Source organism: Platalea leucorodia (genome assembly GCF_965183815.1).
Source record: "Platalea leucorodia genome assembly, chromosome: 3".
Classification (NCBI taxonomy): Eukaryota; Metazoa; Chordata; class Aves; order Pelecaniformes; family Threskiornithidae; genus Platalea; species Platalea leucorodia.
In genome coordinates, this window is record NC_138825.1 from 46,486,921 (window position 1) to 46,511,912 (window position 24,992).

The 24,992-nt window shown below is 38.9% G+C and overlaps 1 protein-coding gene across 1 annotated transcript in view; it reads right to left on the reverse strand.

The window, feature by feature from the left end:
* DISC1 (DISC1 scaffold protein) overlaps positions 1–24,992 on the reverse strand; it is a gene marked incomplete at its 5' end in the record, with an annotated part of 189,232 nt that overhangs the window by 112,860 nt on the left and 51,380 nt on the right. The window contains 2 exon segments of the mRNA XM_082305578.1: positions 5,100–5,202; positions 9,728–9,782. Coding sequence (XP_082161704.1) covers positions 5,100–5,202; positions 9,728–9,782 — 158 coding nt within the window.

Sequence of the window (24,992 nt, forward strand, 5' to 3'; positions counted from 1 at the left end):
TCCAGCCTGACTGCTCTGTCCCCTCTCTAACATACTCATTCCCAACAGGAATGCTTAGCACCAAAGCTGAAAGGCTGGCGGCTTTTTTGTTACAGCTGCTTTCTGAGCCGTGCAGAACTTGCCCTAAATGAGCATCAAAGAGCAGGCAAAAAGGCAACCGTTCCAGCATTAAGTTTTGTGAAAATATGCTATCTAGTATTTATGTCGTGCTATTTATAAACTACACTTCTAGACTGACACAGGGAAAAAAACCTCTTTTCGTTGTACTTCTAGAAATCATCCCACAACTGTATTTCCAATCAGCTCCCACTTGCAGGTATTTAATGAAATAGAGATAGTGCTAATTATAGGATGATAACACAATATCTCTTACTAGTGTAGACAGTCTTAAGATGAGAAAGTTGTTATTTTTTTAGCTACACACAAGTCACCTCATTTTAACTTCCATGTTTGGATCTAATTTGTATTTGCAAAGACATAAGAAAAGGTAATGACATGCATTTCATAGATAACTACATAATGAATTCCGTTTTTCATTCACGTCTGCTTAGCTCCCTGCTAGCCACTTTCTGGCTATCTAGTCCCATGCTATTACACATTTTCAAGAGAAAAAGAATTCACATAGAGTATATGAAGACATTGTAAAATATATTAAACAACCTCTTTTATTCAAATATAGGAAACTGACAAAACGATGACCAAAAATTCATTTTAGTTTACATCCTCCCTCCTATTCCCAAACTATTTTCTCACTAAGGAAAAATGAGAAACACACCATTTCTCACATATTATTTGCTCTCCTGCAAAACAGCCTAAAGTAGGAAAATAAATTTTAATATTTCTACAGTTACATTCACACTTGCTTACATATCATCCGATTTGAATTTTCTTACTGGCTTAGGATTATTTCATCTGCAATTTATTCCCCCCCAAAATTTCATGCTAAATAGACACATGATGCTAACAGAAAGAACAGAGTATCATGTACTGCCATGGTCTTCCCATAACTGACGACAAAATTTTTATAAGCATATTAAGAGCTACTGTAAGAAGCAGCTGTTACAATAATCACATGCAGGTTTCTAAGCACTGAGGTGTTTTGTTTTAATAAAAAAAAAAATCTACTAGATGCTAAACCATAAGATTTCATCGATAAGTATTTACAAATGTATATGTCAACAGTAACATCTCATGCAATCAGGAGTACTTGTTGGCTATAATTAGCTAAAGTTACTGACTTAAAAACCGTGAACAATATAGTAAGATTCTACTAATTATGTTTGGAGAAAAATTCTGGACTAGCATCTCAGGAGTATTAACTGCAAGTTATTTATCAGAACAGGCAAATGCCAATCAGAAGTACAGGAGTTGTTGATATAAAGGACCCGAATTGTAAATGTTGATAGAAATACCTCTTGAACATTTAAGTACAGGCGCCTTTTTTTTTTCCCCCATATGAAACCTCACTGGGATTTAATTAATCTACTGTATTTATTCTATGACATTCAATAATCCAAAGATTCCCAAACCTTCTTTCTTTCTCCTCCAAATTTAATTTTACACTTCTTCCAAGGAAGAAATAAGAGAGAAGAGACATTTACATATGTAGCATCATCTCTTATGTCTTTACAGTATTGTTTATTATACAGTCTTAAAATCCAAGATATTGGTATTGACAGGAGTAATAGAATTGTTATGCTTACTTTATATTTATTGTGGTACTTTCCTCGCAAAACAAGATAGGCTATATTCTTACATTTTCTGGTGCAATTACACCTATACTGTAAATCAACATGTTTCGAATAGAAAGTACAGTTCATGTAGAAGATGAATGTTGTCTGAAGCTATCAAGGTATCCATCAAAGGCTGAGGTATATATCATGCTCTCCAAGTCATCACATCATTAAGTCATCACAAGTAAGCTCTGAAAACTAACGTATCACTTAATAACTATATTCTTAAGCTCATCTAACTTAACTTTTGGGATACATAAATCCAGATGTGTGCAACTGCATTCAGTTACCTTTTTGCTTTGACACTGTTCCAAAATTACTTAACTCTGCTTCCTCAAGGAAAATGCTACATTAAACAAAAACGATGCAACATCTGTTAGAGAAAAACAGTTGTTCTCAGTATCCATTATTCCTGTTGTTTGAGGAAATTGTTTGAATGAACAATCTAACTGCTATGGTAAAAAAGCAGAAATAACAGACGTTTATCCCTGCCTGATGCTTCCAGACTAAATTAAAACCTCTAACTATGAGCACCAAACTTTATTCTTACTGCATATTTATATATACACATTATAATTCCCTCTGAATTCCATGCTACTCCTTAAATAATTGCATATTACCCAACTGAAGATTCTCCCACCTTCTAATGATTTAATATATCCACACTGTTGATTAACGTTCTGTTACCTGCCTGACAGTTCAGGGGATACGTACATACAGTATCTTGCTTAAATCTTAACCAATATTTAAAAGGTTAAGACCTACTTCTTAATTATGCCTTATTTAAGAGGTGTTGTTCATTTATGCCTAACACAGGAACACAGAGAAACTGAATACTTAAGCCTTCTCTATATTACCCACTGCTCACTGTTTTTACCTTAAGTAAAAAAAAAAAAAAAAAGCTATTTTTATCTCCTCCCTCCTCTTTTCTTTTCTGCATTTACCAATCTTTTCTTCCTCACTTGTTTCTCTGCTAGCTGCAATTCATTCTGCATGCTGGCTTTTCTGATTTTATCACTTCATGCTCTAAGACAAAAATATTTCCATTTTTTTTCAGAATTTTTTTTTTTTTTTTTTTTTTACTTTCAGGTCTTTAGAGAGTAATATTTTTGATTCCTATCTTTCCCCCCTGTATCCTCTGCATACTACTCTGCATTTAACATTAACAAATGCCATCACATCAACTAAATGTATCCGTTTCTTACAATGTATCCACTGTCACCAAATTACCTTTTGTCCTTGATTTTCAACCAGTTCCCTCCAGAATTTTGTCTTAGTAACAACTTAGGATTGTACCATTCACAGTCATGAAAATTCCCTGAAGTAAGAGTTTTTCAGAGTAAGAATAAAAAAAGAAACAGTGCTTATTATCAGTGCTAAGAAATAGCACTGATACTTCTTGACTGGTTAAGGGATCAGGAGCACAAGTAGTGTTCTTTTCTATCCTTCCAGGTGCAGGGAGTAATGAGGGAAGAAAGAGGAAGAGCCAGCAGATCAATGCCTGGCTCCGAGCCTGGTGTCACCAGCAGAATTTTGTATTTTTTGATCATGGGTCGGTCTACACAACACCAGGCCTGCTGGCGACAGATGGGGTACACCTGTCTCAAGGGGGGAAAAGGATCCTAGCACAGGAGTTAGCAGGTCTCATTGAAAGAGCTTTAAACCAGACTTGAAGGGGGAAAGGAATAAAACCAGGCTCGCTACAGATAAGCCTGGGGGCAGCATACCAACATTTGAGGGACCTAGTGAGGTCCTTTGGTCTTCCATCTCAGCGGAGGCAGGGGATGGAGATGCATGCAGCAGCAAAGATGCAAGTGTTATGGCTGTGTTAGAAACCATGGAAGCACCTGAGGGTGGTCACGTAGGAATTAGGGCTTCTCCCCCCAAAAAGGTGGTGGGATCAATAGCCCAAGTCAAAGGCAATCATAGTCACAGTACTGCGAAAACCATAGAAACATCAGCATGAAATTGTCTTTTGAACTCATTCCTGAAACAAGCAACCTCTTTCAAGAGGTAACAAGTATAAAATATTGTTATGAATGTTTTGGAAATAGTCCTCAAGTTGTCATTTACTCTCTGAAAGCATCAGACTGAGGTATATGTTCTCTGGCCAACTGCTTCCTGCTGGCAGCGTGAAGCAGTTGCTCATCTAGTTTATGGGCTATTTTGTTCTCACTAAAGTCATAAAATGGCTAGGAAAAACTTTGACCCCATTTCTGAAAGCAAGAAAATTACCTTCATTCAAACAGCCCACAGGCAGAAAAGGGTGATTGCTCCGCTTACCTCTTGCAGGTGCACAGAGAAATAGAGAGGGTTTCCATTTTGAAAAGGTGTTATGAGAAGCAAGGAAATTGAGCATGCTTAGCACCAATACAAGATCTGGTCCTTAATTTCCTTTAGGATTTTGCTCAGGCCTGATGTTACCCACTTCTGTCAAACCAACCATGTGACACTGCACAAGGTTTCATTTTAAAATGATTTGTGTGTGCTGGTACTAGATTCTTGTATCTAATTGAGAAGGTAAATCACCAACAGGTACCTACAACACGTCACCTTGACATGTATTAAAAACCCCCTAGCCTTTCTTTACTTTCTTTACTAACACTGGAAAATTCCTTGTACCCAAATCTATATTCCCTCCTATCCAGCTTCCTCTCTGAAGCAGGTGTCTAGCAAAGAGACACCTACTTACACATCTGCAAACAATTTGCTGAATTAGAAAACCCACCTCTTCAAAATTAAGAGACAGAACTGTGCTTTACCTTTTTTCCTTAGTGAACAGTGCAGTAATCCCAAGTAAGTGGCATGTAAAGCTGTTATGTATCAGACTCTGTAATCACATTTCAATGTTTTACTGGTTGTAAATAACATGCACGAGTGCTCCAAAGACCAAATTGCTCTTTTGCTGCCAACATCAGTTGTTTAATGATCCAGACAGCAGAAGCTGCCAATTACTGTATTCCATTTTAAAGTGTCATTTAAAGCCACACTTGTAATTATTACACCTTTGTTGTAAACTTATGCTCTTAGCTAGAGAGCTCTAGGCATATAACCTGTAGGATCCAGGAACAGCTATTGATAATTATTTATCAATTTCACCTATGGAAAAATATCATGTTGTTTGTACGTTTACTACCTACCACATGACATCAGCTTTGCCAGTAGTTCCCAACCATGGAGAGGGGCCTGAAGTACCTTACACAAGGCATGACGTAGCCCAGTTCTGCCAGGCTCACCATGACTTCAAGGGATCTACGCAAGTGCACATCAACAACTTTTCCTACGAAGTCTCAGCTATGAAAAGGTCAACAGCTGCTCTAACGCACCACTCATCAATGTTAGTCCTTCTCATCACTTAAAACTTACCTGAAACAGCCAGCATTTTGGCTTCAAGTAGAGCCGGTAGTTGAGTCTCAATATCACTCACTTTCCTCCTCAAAGTACTGCAGAGTTTCTGACTCGTGCAAACCTAGATTGAGGCAGACAGCCATGATATACAATTAATTCATGTAAAAGTATAAGGCAATTTAAATGGGGCTTCAAATGTTCTTCGTTTACAGACACAACATAACACCTACAGCAAGGTAAAGAAACTTAATAAAAAGTGATGTCTTTACAGAAATACTCAATATGAATCAAAATTTCCAGGCTTTGGCGTACATTCTATTATAAAAATAGGGAACGGTATTAGCATTAGCTACCTGCATGAGAGGGGACACGTTTCACTACTAGACACTGAGGCTGCACATAGAAGAAAGGCCATCTTCCAAATTCTGTACAGTTTCAGCATTAACAGCGATGCCTGGAGTGGAGCATAAATAAGCCAATGTTTGGAGTTTAAGATGCCATAAAAATCCCTATAACTTCTGTGATATACAAAATATGCCATGCTGCACATCTTAACTGAGAAAAGGCAAAGCAGCCATTGTTAATTCTCTGCACAGGCAATAAATAAGGCTATACCAGCTCAACACTGTACTTCGTTTCACAATTCGGAGACAGAGCTGACTGGGGTTCCGGTTTCTGACTTTCCCTCCCTCTCTTTTTTATCTTTTTAACTGGAAGTTCCTTCAGCAATGAATCAGGACTTAAATCAGTATTAAAAACATGGAGAGAGAAGGAAAAAAGGAAGTTCAACTGTTTCTGTACTTTTCATTTACGTATACATTACCACCTCAGAAGGACCTTATACAGCATACACAATTCATACAACTCCCACATATTGAAAAATGTTGATTCTTACTCCATATTGCATCATTTGTGAAGGAAAGCAAAATGAACGAACAGAAAAATCCCTCATCAAGCTAAGGCAAATCCCTTGTTCTGAAGGCAGACATCAAACACTTGCTTCAAATTGTAGCTGACACTTGAGAAAACATTGCATTCATTGGAACTAAGGGTAAAGCCATAGTCAAGACAGGCATAGGCCAGTTGTGAAGAGATGAGATGTGAAATGAAATCTCCAGAGGAAAGTTTCCCTGCCCTCCTTGACTCCCCCCCAAAACAAGTGTATATACCATGCTTATTAATAGAAGCACAGCTATCACTTCACTTTTTAAGACCAAAAACCTTACAGCTCTACTGGCTTATTTGTGTGTACAATTAAAGTATAATAACTTAGATATGACACTAACTGTAAATCCTTTTAAATGGATAATACCCTCTTGCTTTAGCCGAGAGCATCTGTTAACCATAAATGGGTCATATTTTTTTCTTGAGTCAACAGAACTATCCTCCAAGCAGTAACTGTTACTATCTGAAGACTTCAGAGTCTTCCTATTAATTTAAAAACATATATATGTCATCACTTCTGCACCTACTATAATTTTTTCAATTCCCAGATATTTTACTTTGTTTCAGTACCCCCTTCTAAGTGACTTGCCTACTAATTCACTTAAAATGTTTTAAAAAAACCCAACCTGTCAGAGGTGAATAAAAGTGCCCAAAGAACCCAAAGGCCATTTCTGTCTCACATCTCCAAAATAAATCTGAAAATTTTTAATGAATTCTTTCTAAGCAGCGCTCTCTCTTTAGGGGTACTGAATGGCTCAGTGAATTGGAATTAGATGGGGAGTCTTTCAGCTCCAGGAAAACTGCATGAATATATCCCATGCTGGTAGTAACTTAAAGTCATTACTACTAGACAGCTGTTTGGCAATTATGCAAAATAAGCTGGGAGGTTTAATCAGTTTCTAGTGAACACTGTCCACTTTGTAAGCACTACTGCCAGAATGAAGCTCGCTGGCACTCTACTAATGGACCAAATGCAGGGACCAGAGGCTGAAAGGCAGTTCCTCTAACTGCCTCTAAGAGATGATTCTTCTGGAACATGAGATAAGTACGTTACTGAGCCTCTGCTTGTATCTATGTCACGTGTATTCTGTAGATAAATGAACAACATTAATCTTCAGAGCTATCATATGGCATAGTTCGACAAAACTAAACGAGCTACTGGAAGAGGCAAAATAGTGTAACATCCTTAAACTAATAGGACTGCTTCTGTGTTACATCAGTTCTACTCTACAAGCTCCAATTCTTTTCATCTTTTCTAATTATTTTATCTTAATAACAGCTACCATTATTCATTATAGTAGCTTATTGAGCCACTAAGGAAAGGTTATTTCTAAGCTAACAAAGACGATGAACATTCGCAAAGCCAGCATCCTCCGTTGCTCCCAGGGAACGCGCCATCCTCCACTAACCGGTCTGACTGCAATCACCTGTGCCTGTGACCCCAGCGATGCCCCTTCCCTGTTCTTCGTGACCAGCTCTGCTGCAGCCCGTGGAGCAGCGAGCTTCAAGTCTAAAAAAACTCTCTTTCAGTTTCAGGGAAGTTCTTTACAGCCAAATATTACTGTATCTATTTAAAAATCCTCTTCAGTGGTTTGGGGGGTGTTTTGCAGACTTTCCAAAAAAAGGCTCTTCTTTAGGAATATGCCTTACAAATCTGCGTTCAGACACATAAACATTACTCAAAAAAGCAGTCTATCTGAAACCAGTAGGATGCTGGTTAGCAAAGATATGTGGAATCAAGGTGAAAAGCAGCAAAATATCAAAAGCAAATTTGCCCATTGTCATCTTCCATCTTTCCAGCATACGATATTAATGTAAAGCAGCAGAAACAGGGACAAGGACACCAACTAAAGCACTGAAATTTACTCTTCCTCCATCTCAAGAAAAAAATGTTTTCAGTAGCCTTCATATTTCTTTACAACAGTATCTTGGAAAAGACAGAAATTCTTTTTACACTGCCTGAAGAAAAGGGTAGTCCACCTGGATCTCCCATACAGCACAATTGTGCCGTTAGCAAAAGCACATATTAATTTCTGAAGGAAGGGAGATTTCTGTGGATAAGGGAGATTGTTCCCTTCATTAACAGGCGAACCTTAGCTTTTGCAGCCTCAGCTGAAAACAACATAGATGAGGCAGAAAAGGCCATAGAAATACTAGTGGCTCAGGGGGAAAGAAAATATCTTTGACAAAGTAGTGTTTTCCCCATACAATGAAAAGTTTTAAAAGACCAGCTCTACTCAGTTTGAAAAGAAAATAATAGGATGAGATTATCTGAATAAATAAAATAATAAATGATTTGGAGGAGTCTCATTACGTGCTTCCTATTTATCTTCTCTAATAAATAACAGCCATCACATAGGAATGGAATGAAATTAAAATAATATTTTATCTATTGAATATTTAAAGAAACAAACAGGCTGTGGAATTCTATCTCGCAGACTTCTCAATTGCTACCCAATGTTTCAGCTCTTATTGAAAAAGTCTCTAGATACTACAGTTATAAAATAAAACTTCAAGAGGCACACATTTTCAGGAGAGAAGGCAACATCTGTAACTTATGTTTTAGCTTGCAGATAGCTTGAAACAACACATCACTTTGAGGTATCAAATGCTTCATTCATTTTAGTAGATGAGCTGTAGGTCAATTACAATCTTTTTCTTGATAGTCATTCATAGCTATTTAAAAAATACAGGGTGGAGCATCATGTTATAATGGTCTATACTAATTTTCCCCAAGATGTGTGCATAAGCAAGGAATAGAGGAGAATGAGCTCAAAGTAGGAGAGAAGGAAGAAGGGGTATTGAGACACAGTCTTTAAATGGTCTTCTTAACAGTGCATGCTAAAAGCGTTGGTCAAGATGATTAGGAAGAACAGATTGTAAAGGATAAAATTTTCACTAATTTTGGTGAGTGCTATTAGAGAAAGAACATGAAAAATAAACTTATTTCAGAGTATAAATTCATTACTGATCAAAACCCAGAAATATTTTCCACTCCCTGTTCCATATAGACCTATATGAATTAGCTACAATAAATGGATCTTTTTTCTAGAGCACTGCTGAAGAAAAGGTGCTTTGTGGCTACGTGAGCCATTCTGAAATAAAAATAAAACTTTAGTAGTCTCTTTCTTGGAAGGAGGCCATGAGAAATAAGAAAATTAAAGGAAAAGTATTAGCACCTCTGGTTAGAAACAAAAGGTAAGCCAAATATGCCACATCACTTTTCTTTGTATTTTTAAAGGGGGATGAGAATTAGATTGCTAGTTTATTATTAGTGAAAGGGTGGGAAAGAGAGGTACTTCATTTATGCTCTTCCTTCACACCAATGAAACCAGTCAGCTAGGAAAGTAAGAGGCTCTGTATTAAGAGTGAAAACATTCAGCTGTGACCAGAATTTTGTTTCATGAAGCTAAGGAGTCTGTTCCTAAATTGAGACCAGTGAGAAAACTGATCACTAGTAAACATAATCCAAGAAACAACAGATTAATCCATCTGCTTCCTTAAGCATAATCTCTGTGGCCTGTCCAAATGTAAGTTGAGGGTTTTTTTTGGAGCGTATGTTTAAAAATATTTACATGCAAAATCTGCTTAGAAGAAACACCACAAAACCAGCTTTCTACAACACAGACAATTTATTAAGATATAAGCTATTATTTGCTTCTCTAAATATTCTGAAGAACTGAAAACTAGCATGTACTTACTTTGGCAGTAATTTCTTTAATGGACATGCTGAATGATTGTTCTTTTTCCTGGAGGCTAGAAGGGATTAAAATAAAACAAAATAAAATAAAGTTGACTTTCTTTGCTCATCATGGTCTGCTACACAAGACACATTTTCATATGGAAGCACATAGGCTTTAAGATGACTCATACTAACACAAAAGAGACAATACCAAGACAAAAATCTGTGTATCTGGTTTCAGTGTTGCTAGTGACTAACCAACATTTCTTCCACCCAATTTCTACCCACTTAATCCTGTTTGTTTGCAAAATGGTTTGTACGCTACCTTTACAGTTCTTAATTAATGAGTTTATATGCATTTTATTTGTGTAACCATAATAACTTAGAAATTCCCAGCAGTGTCCAGGACAGGTGCTTTGCTAGGCTACCATCCGAACACCTAACACAAAGGTGTTTCTGACACAAAGAGCTTGCAGTTAACTATCCTCTTATAATGCAGTTTCCAACTCTGCCAGGAAAAGTTCAACTGCAGTCACTTGTTCCTCTGCTTAGTTTAATAAAAGCCTACAAAATATTTGTACCAAATTGATTCAACAGTGGGCTGAAATTGAGGCATCATCGATGCTTACATGAACAAATTCAAGGTTTCCTTCCACATATAAAAACAGCTAGGTTTCCTACTTTGATATTACCAAACCTAACATAAACCTGTGCCTTTGGTGCTTGTAAATAAATTCACAAGTAATATTTTTAACATAAAATTCAAAAATCCATAAACCAAAGATTAGGAGTTAGTATAGAGATTATTTTTGCAACTTTAATACTTCCCTCCCTCTTACTTCGCAGGCGTGCACTTTTATACGCTGTTCAATTACTTTATCACAAGCTATTTTCTTTTCTGTCAGACGCCTCAATTCAGTGTACATGACAGTCAGCACTCCCCACCAGCAGCACTTCACTTCTTCCTTTTAGCTGCATTATAAAAATTGTACTTCTTTCACAACCTACCGCTGATATTCTTCCCGAACATAGAACTATTAATTTATTTCTGAGCTTTTCTTTAGTGCTCGGCACTGAAGTATCCAAACATTTCAGAAACATCACTGGATTTATTTCAATGATACTCTCACAAGGTAAGGCAGCACTGTATTCGTTTTACAGGTGGAAGAAATGCAAGTCACTGTTATTCAGAAAGCACATTAAGACTGAGTGCCCGTTTTGACATGCACACGGTCTCTGCTGCCTACCTCTATGCATTTCAGTTTTCTTTTGAGAACTTGCTCCTTCATATTTTCCAAGCCCAGCACTGACTGTTTCAAGAGTCAGCATTTATGTAAGTCTGAACCCCAAAGCACATGAAGTTGGACTTGCACTCTGTTACTGATCACCTACAGGAAGGCTGGACCATCTTGCCCAGCTGCACACAGGAGTGAGACAGCCTCAGAGGCAGAGTTCAGCTGTCCAGCCTATCATTTAATCACGTTAATGAGACAGCTATTTGTATTGCTTTCCCTAACGCTCTGCTTCATGGAGCACACACCTTTTCAATCTACAGCCCAGCAAGGCCAGTCACCTCATTACCACCACAGCACATGGGGGTCCCTCCAACTCCAGATGAGGCACTCCCCTCAGAAATAGCTCAGACAGTGTAAGTCAACGCCTGTGTAAGGCAACAAACAAATACAGCTGGCTAGCTATGTAAAAGTGGCTTAACAACATTTCCCACATAGCAGTCTCCAATTTCTCCCTTTTCTACAGCAATATAAGGGCAAAACACAAAATATTACATGTGTAATGATGCCATTATCAGCTTCCTGCTTGCCTCTGGGCACGCCAGAGGGAATGAACTATTTAGCCATTTCTTTTCTCAGGCTCTGGAGCTCCCAGTGACTTTCAATATCTCCCACAATCGGCGTCTGAGCTGGTTAGGTTATGTAAAAAAGAGCTGTGCTTTGTGTACAGATGTCAATGGGGAGCAGTAAGGCTGCGGTGTGTAATTGAATGAATAATGGGTGACCGACCCAATTGTTCTGAAACTGCCTTATAAAATTCAACTCTAAAGACCCAGGCCATAATAAAATGTAAAGTGCAGTTATAGCCAGAAGAACAACAATATAAAGATGGCACCTCTATTTAATAAATCTCTTCCATGTGCCTTTCCTCTTATCTGTTTACCTTCCTCACAGAAAGCCCCCCCAGGTTCATATGACGTTTCACTCCTCTGCAGAATTCACACAGCTAACAGGAAGAGAGATCAATTTTTAATTTCTTTTTAAACCATACATCCAAAACAGCATTACAAACTAAGCCCCAGTTGTAGAGTCCGTATTGCTAAGAAGGATGCATAGGCCCATGCAGACTTTCAGGTCCAGGCACTGAGTGGGAGAAAACACTCTCTTTATACCCAGATTTCTTTTTTATGAGCATCTATCCAGTCACTGAAAAATAAATAAGGAATTGCATGCTGCTATTTCAATGACAGCAGAACTACAGTTGTAAGAGAATTTTGCAGAACCATACTTTTAAGAGAATTTAATATTAATCTGACACATATCAATAAAGAATATCATTAGCAAATCATTTTGACTCAAGCCAGCGATAGCCACATTAACCACAGACTTGAATCTAAAGAATCCTTTTGTTACAGTTACAGCATTCATGCAGGCTCTTACAAGCGTATTTATAGCATGAATTTCACAGTAGTATTCTGTTTCGAATCCTTGTTAGCCTTCAGAGTGATACCGCAGGAAACCCTTATCCCTTTTTAGAGATTAGCCCATCATACAATTCACATGCAGCAATCAAAACCTGTGTACGAATGAGCCATAGTTACTAACTATGAACGGCTTTTAACTAAGTTTATTCCTGGGTTGTTTTCTTCTACCATAAAACACCATCACAGAGAAGCCCCTCACAAGCTTTCCAATTAACAGACAAGCTAATGACCCGCAAGAGAAAGCAGGCAGTCAATACAGATTCATTCTACCGACAAAGGGCTTTAACAGCCATGATCTGTTACATGTGACTTGAACCAGAAATAATATTTTCTTTTACCACCACCCTGGAGCATCATATTTCATTTTAAGAGAGGTATTTTGTCTGCTTAAAAGTTGCTTTACTTATTACTACTAGGGAAAATGGCTTTAAAAAGAGCTCCTTGGAATAACACTAAATTCTTGCCTGGGAAGACATCCATAGTTTTGACTCATTGCTATTCTTCTCTGGCAGAACAGCTAATCAAGAATTTGACTGCTTGTCCTCACAGTCTCTGCAATCTATTATAAGGACAATTTAGAAGTTACTTCTCAAATTCAATACAAGCTAACTCCATCACAGAGAAAGCAAAGTTCTTGACCCAGCTGACGGAAGGACTAGAATAAAACAGGAATTCAATTAACGCAAATTTAACTGACCAAATGCAGGAGAAGAAAGGGTTTTAACACTTGCAGAACTGACAGCAATCTATACATCATGTGTAATTTCTTCATTCACACAGATAGCCATGTAGGCCTACCATTTAAATGGCTTGCAATAGATTTACACACATTAGGATCCATAATGAGGAGAGAAGAAAAGGAATGTAGACTTGCTACATCCTAGAGCCTCATTGTATACACCCTCGACCAGAACATGAAAGTGGGAGCTGAGGAACTACCCCTTCTGGATGATGAATGAGGTAATACTTTGGCTAAACACAGACTTCAGCTGGAGAACTGCAGGAAGATGTGGGAATGCTGCATATCCAGGAGCTGAGACTGACTTGGCATGTAATAATAGACTATGGGAAAAATTTTAAGATCCAAATACTTCAAGCAAGCCAGTGCCTTTTAAGTATCGCATTTTAGTGACCTTAAAGAAAAATAGGTACTGAATACATTGAATTGTAATAACACAGTTGGAACCTGCTGAGACGATGATGTTCATAATCAGGAATGGTGTACTGGCAAAATAAAGAAAGCCAATTCAAGGCAACAGGGGACAGAAGGAAGACTGGGCATTGAGTGGTCTGGTTCACACATTCCTCGCTCTATCACAGGCTTCCCACATGACCACAGAGGACATTAAATGTCAAGATACAACAGCTAATGTTTAAAAAGCCTTTTAAAGAATATTCTGAGAAGTTATGATTTGCATGCAGGAATTACAGATACTATGGAAGTGGCTTTGTTCAGAGGAAGGCTGACTAGCACAATACTGGGAAGAATGGTTTTCTACTAAAGGAAGGCATGTTTCTGAATGTCTTTCCTTCCACTTTGCTAGTATACTTCCCTTTGCATACCAGGCTATTGTGTATTTATGTTTTGCTTCCTAAAAAAAAATTCAAAGGATGAAAATGGGCAAAAGGCAAGTCATGCTGTTCTCTACATTCAAGATATATAAATATGCATACTGCTTAAGCAGAAACAGTTCCTGTATTAATGACAAAAATATATATACAGTGACCAAAAAATGTAGTCAGAATGCAGTTTCCATAACTGCACAATAGAACATACCACACACGTGGTACCAGTGTAAAATAAATAAATAAATTCTGTACTGGAAATTCTTATTTTCCTACAGAAACTAAGCAGCCATCTCTGATCTCTGCCTGAAGAGACTGAAAGACAAAAGGATGCCCTTTAACGGCAAATATTCTTTCTTACATTACTGTCACCTAAGATTATCCTAGATCCTGTTAGTTCAACTCCCTATCTCCACACCACAACACAGTGCTTAAGCAAAAAGCACTTTCATTTCTTTAAAACTAAGCACAAGTCAGAACAACTTAAAATTACCCATATTTGAATTTCTAATTCAAGAGCAATGGCCTAGAAGCCTACACTCAGATTGTATGCATATGAGAAAGCATGTTAGGCTGAAGCCTCAATTCATATCAATATGTATTCCCTCCTAAAGTTATTATTAAGGAGTATTTTCTTGACTTACAGCAAATTTAAACAGTTTACAGTATATCTGAATTTGGCCCAGAGTAATAAGACTGCCTGCACAGGATAACCTCATCCTAATGGTCACAGCCCGCAGAGAGCGTGACTTTTCCAACTTCAAGTCTTGTAACATGATTCCTTTTCTGGTTCTGATCTCACAAGGAGCTGCACTCTCTTAGAAGATGAAAATACATAACCAAGCCGTACACTTGTAATCTTGCTTTTACAGCAAACAGAAGCTGACCTTCCAAAAAAAGCCTTTGTCCAGGCCTTTGCAAAAGAAATCAGAAGTGCTACTCAGGGAATATTTGGTATAAACATCTGCTACAGTCTACATCAAGGCAAAAATCCAACAAAAATCCATGAAAAAAACCTTAAGTCTAGGGACTTCACTGGGTCTTTAAGGAAGAAATCCACAATACAAAATCAAATCAAATAACTGACGACTTTCTTGTGCTTTTACAGTTCCCTTGATGTGCATATCTCAAAAAACTCCGAAGATAAGTCAGAAAAAAAGCTTTTGAAAAAAACTATATTTAGCAAGAGGCAGCCTTAAACTAGACATGTACAACTAGGACTAAAAGAAAAAAAAAAAGAAAACATACTTGTACCCAAAGTTTTCTTGAGTAAAATCAACAGATCTGTTCTTACAGCTACCATGCTCAGTTTCTTTACCAGGACAAGACCTACAAGGATGTTGCCGGTCCTACACTTGTGCTCAAGTAAGAACGTTCAGAGATAGATTGCATTAAATGCGCTAAGGTGAAACGGCACTTTTTGTTTTCTTTTTAAACTCTCCACTACAAAGTTTGATTCTACCTAATCAAGCAAGACACTGGATAACAAGATTTTCATTCTATGTGATCTGTTCATGAGCCTGACTGGGCTACATATCTGGGTATTACCATACCAGGAAAGCAATTTTTCAGTCAAGCACGTAAGTTCCTTCTAATCTTCGTGCAGTGATCCATGGGGCTTTAAACAATGAGATTTTCACAGTAGCATATCTCTGTGTTGGGATGCAAAATCATCCTTTAAACATAAGTCAGGGTTTTCCAAACAAACTCTGATTTTTCCTTAGATAATGCAGTGCACAGAAAACTTCTATAAGATGACAGAGCTGGTTAAAGAACGATAAAACCACAAAATTTCTTCTCAACTGATGTGGTGAAAATCCAATTTTTCTATCTAAACCTGTCAGTGCTCTTGAGGCATGGACTTTGACACCAAATAGAAAGAGAGAGAAGTTGTGTTTAATTCATACCGAAAATGAAATCTGTGGCAGTTGCAAGGACTCATCACCCGAATTAGAAGTAAAATGCAAAGTGTCACCTTGGAAAGCTTCCAACTTCAAAAATTAATCTGATCTGAGACAAAAATTATCAAGAGATGTACTTTAAGGTACAGGAGCATTGGACTTTCTGCACATTTCAGTCTACAGAGTTCTCCGAGGAATGCGAATGAGAACCCAAAATTATGCACCTAGCTCTGAACCATCAGAGAGCTGATTTTGTTCCAGCAATTTGCTCTTCTTCTAGCTATCATTCACAGAGCAGTATTTCTTCATTGTTGCTTTATGTCAAGGATTGCTTCAATACACATGCTCCTCCACTCAGAAGTTATCAAAAGGCAGAAAGTACACTTTCCCAATGTCTTTGTATAACCTCAGCTTACCAATATGGTTCCCCATTGACTCATGGGCTGCTGGGTGACTGCACTTGTTTTTGTTGACTCTCAAAGAGTTATACCTATGCAAAGTGGACTATAACAACTCATCACCCTGCCCAGAAGCTCTTATGTACACAAGAACTCTAAACTGAGACGACCCTTATCTGCTGCAGCGCTGCCAGACGCTAGCCCCAATTACAGGAGGCTTGCAGAAAAATCAGGGCATTAGATGATACGTTACAATTTTTTGCATGAATGATTAATAAAGTAATTTTTTTTTAATGCCCGCAATAGGAGGACTGAGGCAGCACCTCAGTCTGCAGAGTATGGTAGCTGTTTTTTTTTTATAAAAAGGCACAATCAAACAACTATGTGCAGCAGCAGTGCGTCACATCCAAATGCTTTCCCCAGATTTTCTGATGTGTCAAGGGATCCCCATTCTTCTGCTACTTCTGCCTGGAGTGCACAAAAACTAGAGCTTGCCCACAGCAGCTGCAATTATTCTCCTAAGAATAACATCCATTGTGCTACACTGACTGAAAGGGTCTGTCCCTGGATATTATTGTTAGTTGTTTCTCTTTATTACATACAAACGGATTCAGTATCATACATTGATTGGGATAGCTGGTCATTTTTCCCTAAAGAGAAGTAAATCTCATCATATGCATACCCAGAGGAATCAACAGACATGTGGCCTGGACTTTATAGGCTGCTACATCCCACTGGATGCTGTTCAGGCAAGCAGAGGGAACCTGATGCTCAGCAGGAAAAACCAGATTCTTCATTACACTGCACACATGGACACTCAAGCGGATGGTACTCACCTTTCTGCTGGGACTTTTTCCTTCTACAATGCTGCTTGGAAGGACAAAAACCTGCCTTTAAGATTTCTCCAACATATTTCAGTTTGCTAACAGTGGCTCTATCCGCCAAGTTGGAAGACTTGCTCTTTTCTTTCCCTGCCGTGTTTCCAACCCCTCCTGTCCTTCCCAAGGAAGGCCAGTGCCTACAGTGCAGGAGCAGACTTCACAGAAGCCCTTTTTCCTCCCTACACCAGCCCCGGTGGGATCGGAGTCACTATGAACTACTGAGCCACAGAACAAAGGACTCAGCTCAGACACAGGTAACTCGATCAAGAAGTCCCCTGCCCCAATTTCAAACTCTGGCAGCTCTTGTCCGATGACTTTTGTTTGCACCTTTGCAGGAAGCAAATTCACTTCATGTGCTGAAGCACAGACATTGGTATGGCATGCCAGGCTTTCAGTACACAGTTTCTTCTAGAGTTGCTCCCACAAGTGAGAAAAAAAGAAACAAAGCCACTTGCCCAAGCAGTCTACCCTTCAATCCTAGGCAGAGAACAAAGGAATGAAATTAATCCTAGGTAGACAAAATTGAGAGGAAAACACCTATCTATCTACAAAAAGAAAGCTGAGCCTCCTAATCAGGCAGATCACAAAGGACGAGGCAGACCTCTTCGTTCACCTGTGACTTGTCTTAGCCTTTCACAAAAGCCTGTAGCCAACTTCTTTGAGAAAGCCAAGATGGTGGCCTCCTCGAAACACAAACCCAGCCGTGGGACTAGCTGAAAAGGAGACAACCCTATTATCAAAGCTCAGGTTGGGTTATGACATTCGACACAAAATTTGGAGTTTCCCTCAAAAAACCACCTGTGGCAGAGGAAGCTGGCTGTGTGGCCAGTGGCTCCAAGGGCAGGTGCTCCAGAGAATTTCCAGGGCAGAGTCCCCCCCAGGTGTGGGGGAACGTCCTCTCTGCCGCAAGCCTACTGCTGCAGGTTTTGTGAAGCTGTAGCACACAGAATAAAATAGATCAACGGATCATTAAGCAAAAGAACTACAACTAAAAAATAGGGCATCGTACCATCTTCATTATACCTAGCTATAGTAGCAGGAGTGGTATCGGCTATGTTTTAAGAACTCCATAATTGTATTTTGATTCATCTCGTGTAGCATAGACAGAGACATGTTTCCTACCACAGAGAACAGTTTTGAAATTCTGTGTTAAGTTTTAAAAAAATAAAATCAGAGCAGCACGAAAGCGCCCTAAGTCAAGGCAGGAAGGCAAATACTCAAAGTGACTTGTACACCATCCTCGTGTCATGGAAGATGATTTATCACTGACTGAAATTAAGTCAACAAGAGGAGGCCTGGGGGGAACCCAAAGCTGTCAGAAGCCTTGAAGACTCCCATGCCCGGAGCTTATGACTGGGACAGAAGTAAACAGGGAGAGCAGTTTCTGGAGCTGTGCAGCACTTCTTCACATGGTATATTTCACATGCAAACACTGTTTTTCAATTACTGCAGACCTGCAAAGCTAAAATAACTGAACTAGTGAGGTGACCGAGAGCTCTCTCTTCTTCACTCCTATTACTTGGCGATGAAGCCCTAGCTGTGGCGGCCACTACACAACTTACCTGTTTTATCTGCACATCTGACAGCTCTCATTTCATCATGCATATTTATAAGAGGGAAACAAAGGGGGGGAAAGCTCTCTTCTCTCACTTATCTATTTTACTTACTTGAATACCTTTTTAATATTATCCTTTCCCTGGACTTTTGGTATTTTACAGCAATACCATGTGGACAGATAGTGTGGTGTGGGTGTGAGAGAGAGAGGGGGAGAGAGAGAGAGATTTTTAAGAAGGAGAAAAAGAAAGATTGCCATACAAAGCAGGTAATAGTACAGAGGAAGGAACCCAGAAACTTTATCCTCTCACACAGCACAGGAGCAAGCATCTTACACAGACCAGACACACACACAAACACGCATGCTTACACCACCATTGGTGAAATATAACTTGGGAAGGCAAGTTGATAGGATGAGAGGAAACAGCCTCAAGCTGCACCAGGGGAAGTTTAGGTTGGACATTAGGAAAAACTTCTTCACCGAAAGGGCAGTCAGGCATTGGAACAGGCTGCCCAGGGAAGTGGTTGAGTCTCCATCTCTGGAGGTATTTAAAAGAAGGTAGACGTGGTGCTTGAGGACATGGTCTAGTGCTGGACTTGGCAGTGAGAGGTTAACAGTTGGACTTGATGATCTTAAGGGTCTTTTCCAACCTTAACGATTTGATGATTCTATGATAAGTGGCTATATCAGGTAGTGACAACTGACAGCAGGAGGGGGAAAGCCTGGTCAGAAGGACAGAAAGCCTTTTTGCCAAGGGAGTACCACAGGATTCCTGACATCCTCCCAGGGCAGGGACGTGATGATGCAGCATGTGAAAATCACCCACCAAGTGAAAGACCCAGAAGTAAATTAAGTTGCATGAGAAGGTGAAAGCAACAAGTGACTTGCTGAAAACAGCTCCATGTATACCCAGTCCCAGGACCAGCTAAAACCTTCCCAGCACCAAACGAAGCCACAAGTAGCTACATAATGGTGCAGTGTGCTCTAGAGGTCTACTAAACCATCGGGGTCTTCACGGTCCAACTCGTAACACAGCATAGGAGTCTCTCCTGAAAAATATTCAGGAAGATTTAAAAAAAAGAAGAAAAAAAAGTTTAGATTATTTTGCCTCTAACCTACCTACCAACATCACTTTCTACTTGTAATTAAGCACTACTAAGGTTGTGAAATGAAGAAAAAAGCGCAGACAACAAAAAAGCTCCAAACAACCCAAAACCCCAGGAAGTAAACTCAGAAGTAAAGACTTTGAGAGCATCTGGCATTAAAAGTACAATTCAGTTCTCTCCTGTCCCACACACAGGCCCAGCAAACAGTCAGGAACATTACCAGCCTGTGCACTGTAGTAGAAACTTTTTGATGCTATAAAGCCATTTTATCCCTCTGCTCTTTGTATTTGTGCTACCCTTCTATTCCCAGAGGATATTTTTCACATGCATGCATTTTCACAGAAATAGCCAAAGAAAACCTCAAACCACATATTTAAACAGGACTTTCCTGGATTGATTGCACGTTATCTAGCAAACAACAGATATCTTTTTGAAAGGATAGGGTGCAATTTGTTTTGCTTCTTCTAAATACAATTCTTTAAAGCTAATATTTTTGTTGAAAGGCTGATGTGAATACACATGGCTGCATTCAGACTTCAGTAATTTCACATAGCTTGCTAACCGCTAATTTGACTAGAAATTTCATGTGCCCATATACTTTGAAGAACAAAAAAAATGTGTACAAAGCAGTCTCTCCTAATGACGGTACATGACAGCCCATTCTGAACGGCACTTTTCCTAAGTTAATATTTGAAACTATGCATAAGCCTTTTTTTCCAATTTTTCCCAAGTAAACCAACTTCTCTCAAAAGAAAAGAGAAAATACCACCTTTTTTGGCTTTATCAGGCTTTGGCCTCAACTGAAGTTGCTGAATGCTCTGAGTATATTCCAACTAATAAGGTTTTCAACCCCCTGAGCATTTGTATTTCACTTTGAATTAATCTTTGTCAGATGAGCTCCAGGCATCACTACAGCAGAGTGAACTGGTTGCATAAAACTTCAAGTTCAGTTCCTTGCGCCACTGGCCACGACAGTACTATAATAACTAATATACAGAATAGAGAATTTCCCTATCTTCAGAAGATTCCCCCACACCCACTGTGTAACAAATTCCTACTAATTAAAAATTGTTCCAAGGGAAGGGTGGAAGAAGAGGTGGAGTATTCAAATATTTTGAAAGACATTTAATTGAATTTCTTTCAACCAGCATTTCAGTGCCCAGACAATAGTCCAGATGGAACTGTGCAATTTATTTTAAGGATGACATGCTGTACAGTCACATGCATCTGTAGATATCGATAAAACCAAAAGAGAAAATGCTAAGTGAAACTAAATATGAACAGAAATATAACAGACTTCCCCAGTTTTCATTCTGAAAAGAAACAAAAAAGGAAACAACAGGTACCAAAGAGAATAAGTCAAACAATTAACATGGTCTTATTTTATAATTAGAAGATTCAAGTTACACTAGTTAAAAACATATTTCTGAAATGGTGTCCTCTTCAGTAGAGGATACAGAAATTACACATTTTGTTACTTTTTGCTGTCTCCAGGAGAAAGTACTTCACACTGAAACACTCAGACCTATTTTCCTCCAATTTCAATATGTCATCTTTAGTTAAAACACTAATAGGTGTCATGGTGCACAAAACACCAGCTGCTCTCACCTTTTAAACACATCTCCACGCAAGCCCACGCAAGCGAACTGAGCTTTTGCACTGCAATTTCCTCGTTTTATAATAATGATTATACCTTTGAGTTTACCAAGAGCAATTAGGCCTGTCTGGATGAGAAAAGCTACCACAACCTCAATGTGAATCCCTCTCAAAACACAAGCTAAAGTATTTGTTTGCACATTAACCGGCCAGGTTTTAGCCTCGGCTTCCAACAGCCCTCAAGAAAGGACCCAGGGTAACGTGACTAACATTTCTCAACTCTTCAAACTCAAAGCATGCTATAGTTACTGACAAAGGCTTTTTGTTTTCAAAAAGTCCACCACATACTAAAGATAAACCAGACAAAACAAAGGATTATTAATCTTCCTGAAAATAACAATGTTTGACAAGAAAAATAAACTTAGAAACAATGCTCAGCCCGATGTTACATTGACTTGCTCTCTTGCTTCTGCACACTTCTATCTAGCCAATTAGTCTTCATTTAAGATGTTCTCTCATGTTCCCTGAAGTTTGCTTTAATAAGTTGCTATTTAATAACATTTAGACCAAGAAAAGCAAAGTAATTTGTATTTTATAGTGAGCTGCAAGCCACTCAATACAACTCATTATAGCACAGATTGTCTTAAGAGATGCTTCACATCAGCCCTGTGTTATTCCAGTGCTGAATGCAATTCATGTACCCAACAAATAATTATGCAAAAGCACATTATAGCAGTACTTTACTGACTAGCACAATGCAGTTAGAGTAAACACATAGCATCTTGCAACCCAATACCCAGGAGCTTGTCATTTACAGCCCATCAATACTGAACGACTTTCTACCTAAGCACTGAGTTTTAGTATATGTGCATGAGTAATAGCTTTATTTCTCACACAGATAGCCCTAACTTTAGAAGACTTTAATTTTTTTTTTTCTCTGTAATGATTCATAAAATAAAGTGTATATTTCCAGAAAAATATCTTTCACATTAAATATCCCAAGACTTTGGAATTTAAAACTAATATGCTGAACTGGCTTCATCAAGTATTTTAACCTATTATCTTATATGCAATTGCCTTTCACAAGAAGCACTGATTTAGGATAAGCCAATGCAAGTTGCAACAAGGGAAATGCTGGCTAGATATGAAACAAAAAAGTTCACAGCAAGGGTGGTGAAATGTAGGATGCCTAGAAAGGCTGCAAAATCCCCATCCTTGGAGATACGCAAAACTCGGACAGATAGGGCCTTGAGAGACCTGATCTCACTTGGAAACTGTGGCCCTGCTTTGAGCAGGGGTTTGACAAGATGACCTCCTAAATTGTTCTATAATTGTATGACAATGTAAGGGATGCCCATAGGCACGCAGGAAGTATATCCACACCAGATGTCTTACTAGCTGCTTGCTGCTTTTTCATCTTACAGAAAAAGAGAACAGAACATGTCTGGATGCAGACATAAGATCACTGTACTTGAAGTATGATGGACTGCACAGCTTTAAAAGGAAGACACCCATCACTTTGTTCGGTTTAACAGCGAGTCTAACTCTCACTGTTAATTAACCGCAACCATTGAAGGAGCATATTCTCCCCCTCAGTCCTTCTGGATATATAGCCTGCCCTGAAAGCAAGAAGTGGCAGAGTACCCATGCTGGAAACGTGCCTGCTGACCATCACGCAAGCGCAGCTCTGGGATGCTTTCAGCCACCTAAAGTAGCAAGTGGTTTGGGGGAAGAGATTTGAGAACCAAAGGCAAGGAAGGGGCCACATGATAAAGTCAAGCAGTTGAGTCATGCAGCGGGACTGGAGATTTCAGTCTGTGCTCCTAAGGCAGCTTGTGAATTTTTCAATAGAGCAGCGGGCACAGCATATACAACAGTTGGGCAGATTTTGAATGGGATTTACCAGACTAAGAAGCCATGTAATGTAGAGAACACATCTACTAGTTGTTTTTTTTTTTTTTTTAATTCAGAGAGCACCACTATCTCCTGCAAAGGAGAGAAGCTGCTGAACAGGCAGTGAGTGCTACCTTGTTTCTTTGAAAAGCTGCATCAGCCAGGTTGTGACATGTTCCTACCAGCTGACTTTGCTTTTAAGTTGGGAAGGAAAAATAAAAAAAAAATTCTAGCATTTCATTGATGGACAGTTGCCAACTCCCTCAACAACTATGACCACCAAGTCTCTCTCTCATCTCAGTCAAGTGCTATAACCATTAATCCTCTCCACTTTCTCCCTCCCAGAGTCAGATCTCCTCTTGTCTGTTAGCCTTCTGGCCTTTTGCCAGATTTCTGCCTTTGCATTCCTGGATACATAAAGGTCCAGCTTAAGAACTGTGATGGAGCATGCTCCCTGCCAGGACACCGAAATCCTTAGCAGGTAAGAGCTTGCTCTGAGGCTGTAGGTTCAGATCCAGACAGGCTGCAGAGGACCTAAATGCAGAGCTTCCACATTCTGAACCAAGGACTCCATGACCATGCCATAGGTGGGCATCTACATCATTGCCATTAGTTCTGGCCAGAAAAGGCTTTAGGGTTTGACAAGAGCACACAACTATAACCTGACATAGGAGATTTAAACTGTTCCTGAAGGCTGTCACAGATGCCTGCCTAAGTGTGCTTACTTATGCAGCCCAAGCCAGCATTTATCTGTCCCCACTTGCAATAGGAGAATTCCAGCTACAGTAAAGAGAGCAGAAGCACCTGATCATTGGCCCTGGTGACACAAAGTTGATCAACAAACAAAACTAAAATGGAAAAGTTCTATTCAAGGCATCTCTTAAAAATGAACAGAAAGGAAAGAAATTAATTCTAAATCTTCATTAAAGTTCTGAACCCACTTCAAATAATGAATGCCTCTATTCCCTCAAGTGATTGTGTCATTCATGGTGCCAGTGAACGAAGAACTCTGAGCAAGTTCCTCCTGAACCAGTACTAATTTAACTCATCTTTAAATAATTTCCCAAAGAGTTAAGTGCAACTCAAATGTTGCATCAGCAATGAGAGAGAAAAAAATCTGAATATTCTTTCGTAAGCAAATCCAAAACTAAGAGAAAACGCAAATCAAAGCATGGGTTCTCAGACAGACTGCTTGAGACCTTTTATTCCTCAATCTCGGAAACACAGGTGTAAGATACTATTAAAAACAAACTAAACTTAACTCAAGAAACTGTTTCCCATAACCTAATTTAAAATTTTAAACAAACCTAAAAGAGAGGAATATGCCCTCTATGAAATGTTTTGCTGACTCTAAAAAAAATAAAATCTGTATAAATTAGCAGACATGAGCAGCAATTTCTCATGAATGTTAATATAACCAAACTAAATCAAATAAACATGAAGAGAGAAAAAAAATTGCAAGCAATGTAGTTATTGCTTATCCGGAAGAAATGCAAGTTAGGATAAACAGGAATTTTATTTTGTCATGGTGACACAGCAGCAGTAACATTTTCAAAGTTCCATCACCAACGTCCCACTGACTGCCAGTACAGTTTAGGCCCTGAAGCGCTTCTATTGCTTTTGTAAATAAAGATGAGGTTATTTCCAAAAGGTTACCAAGAATAGCTACTTT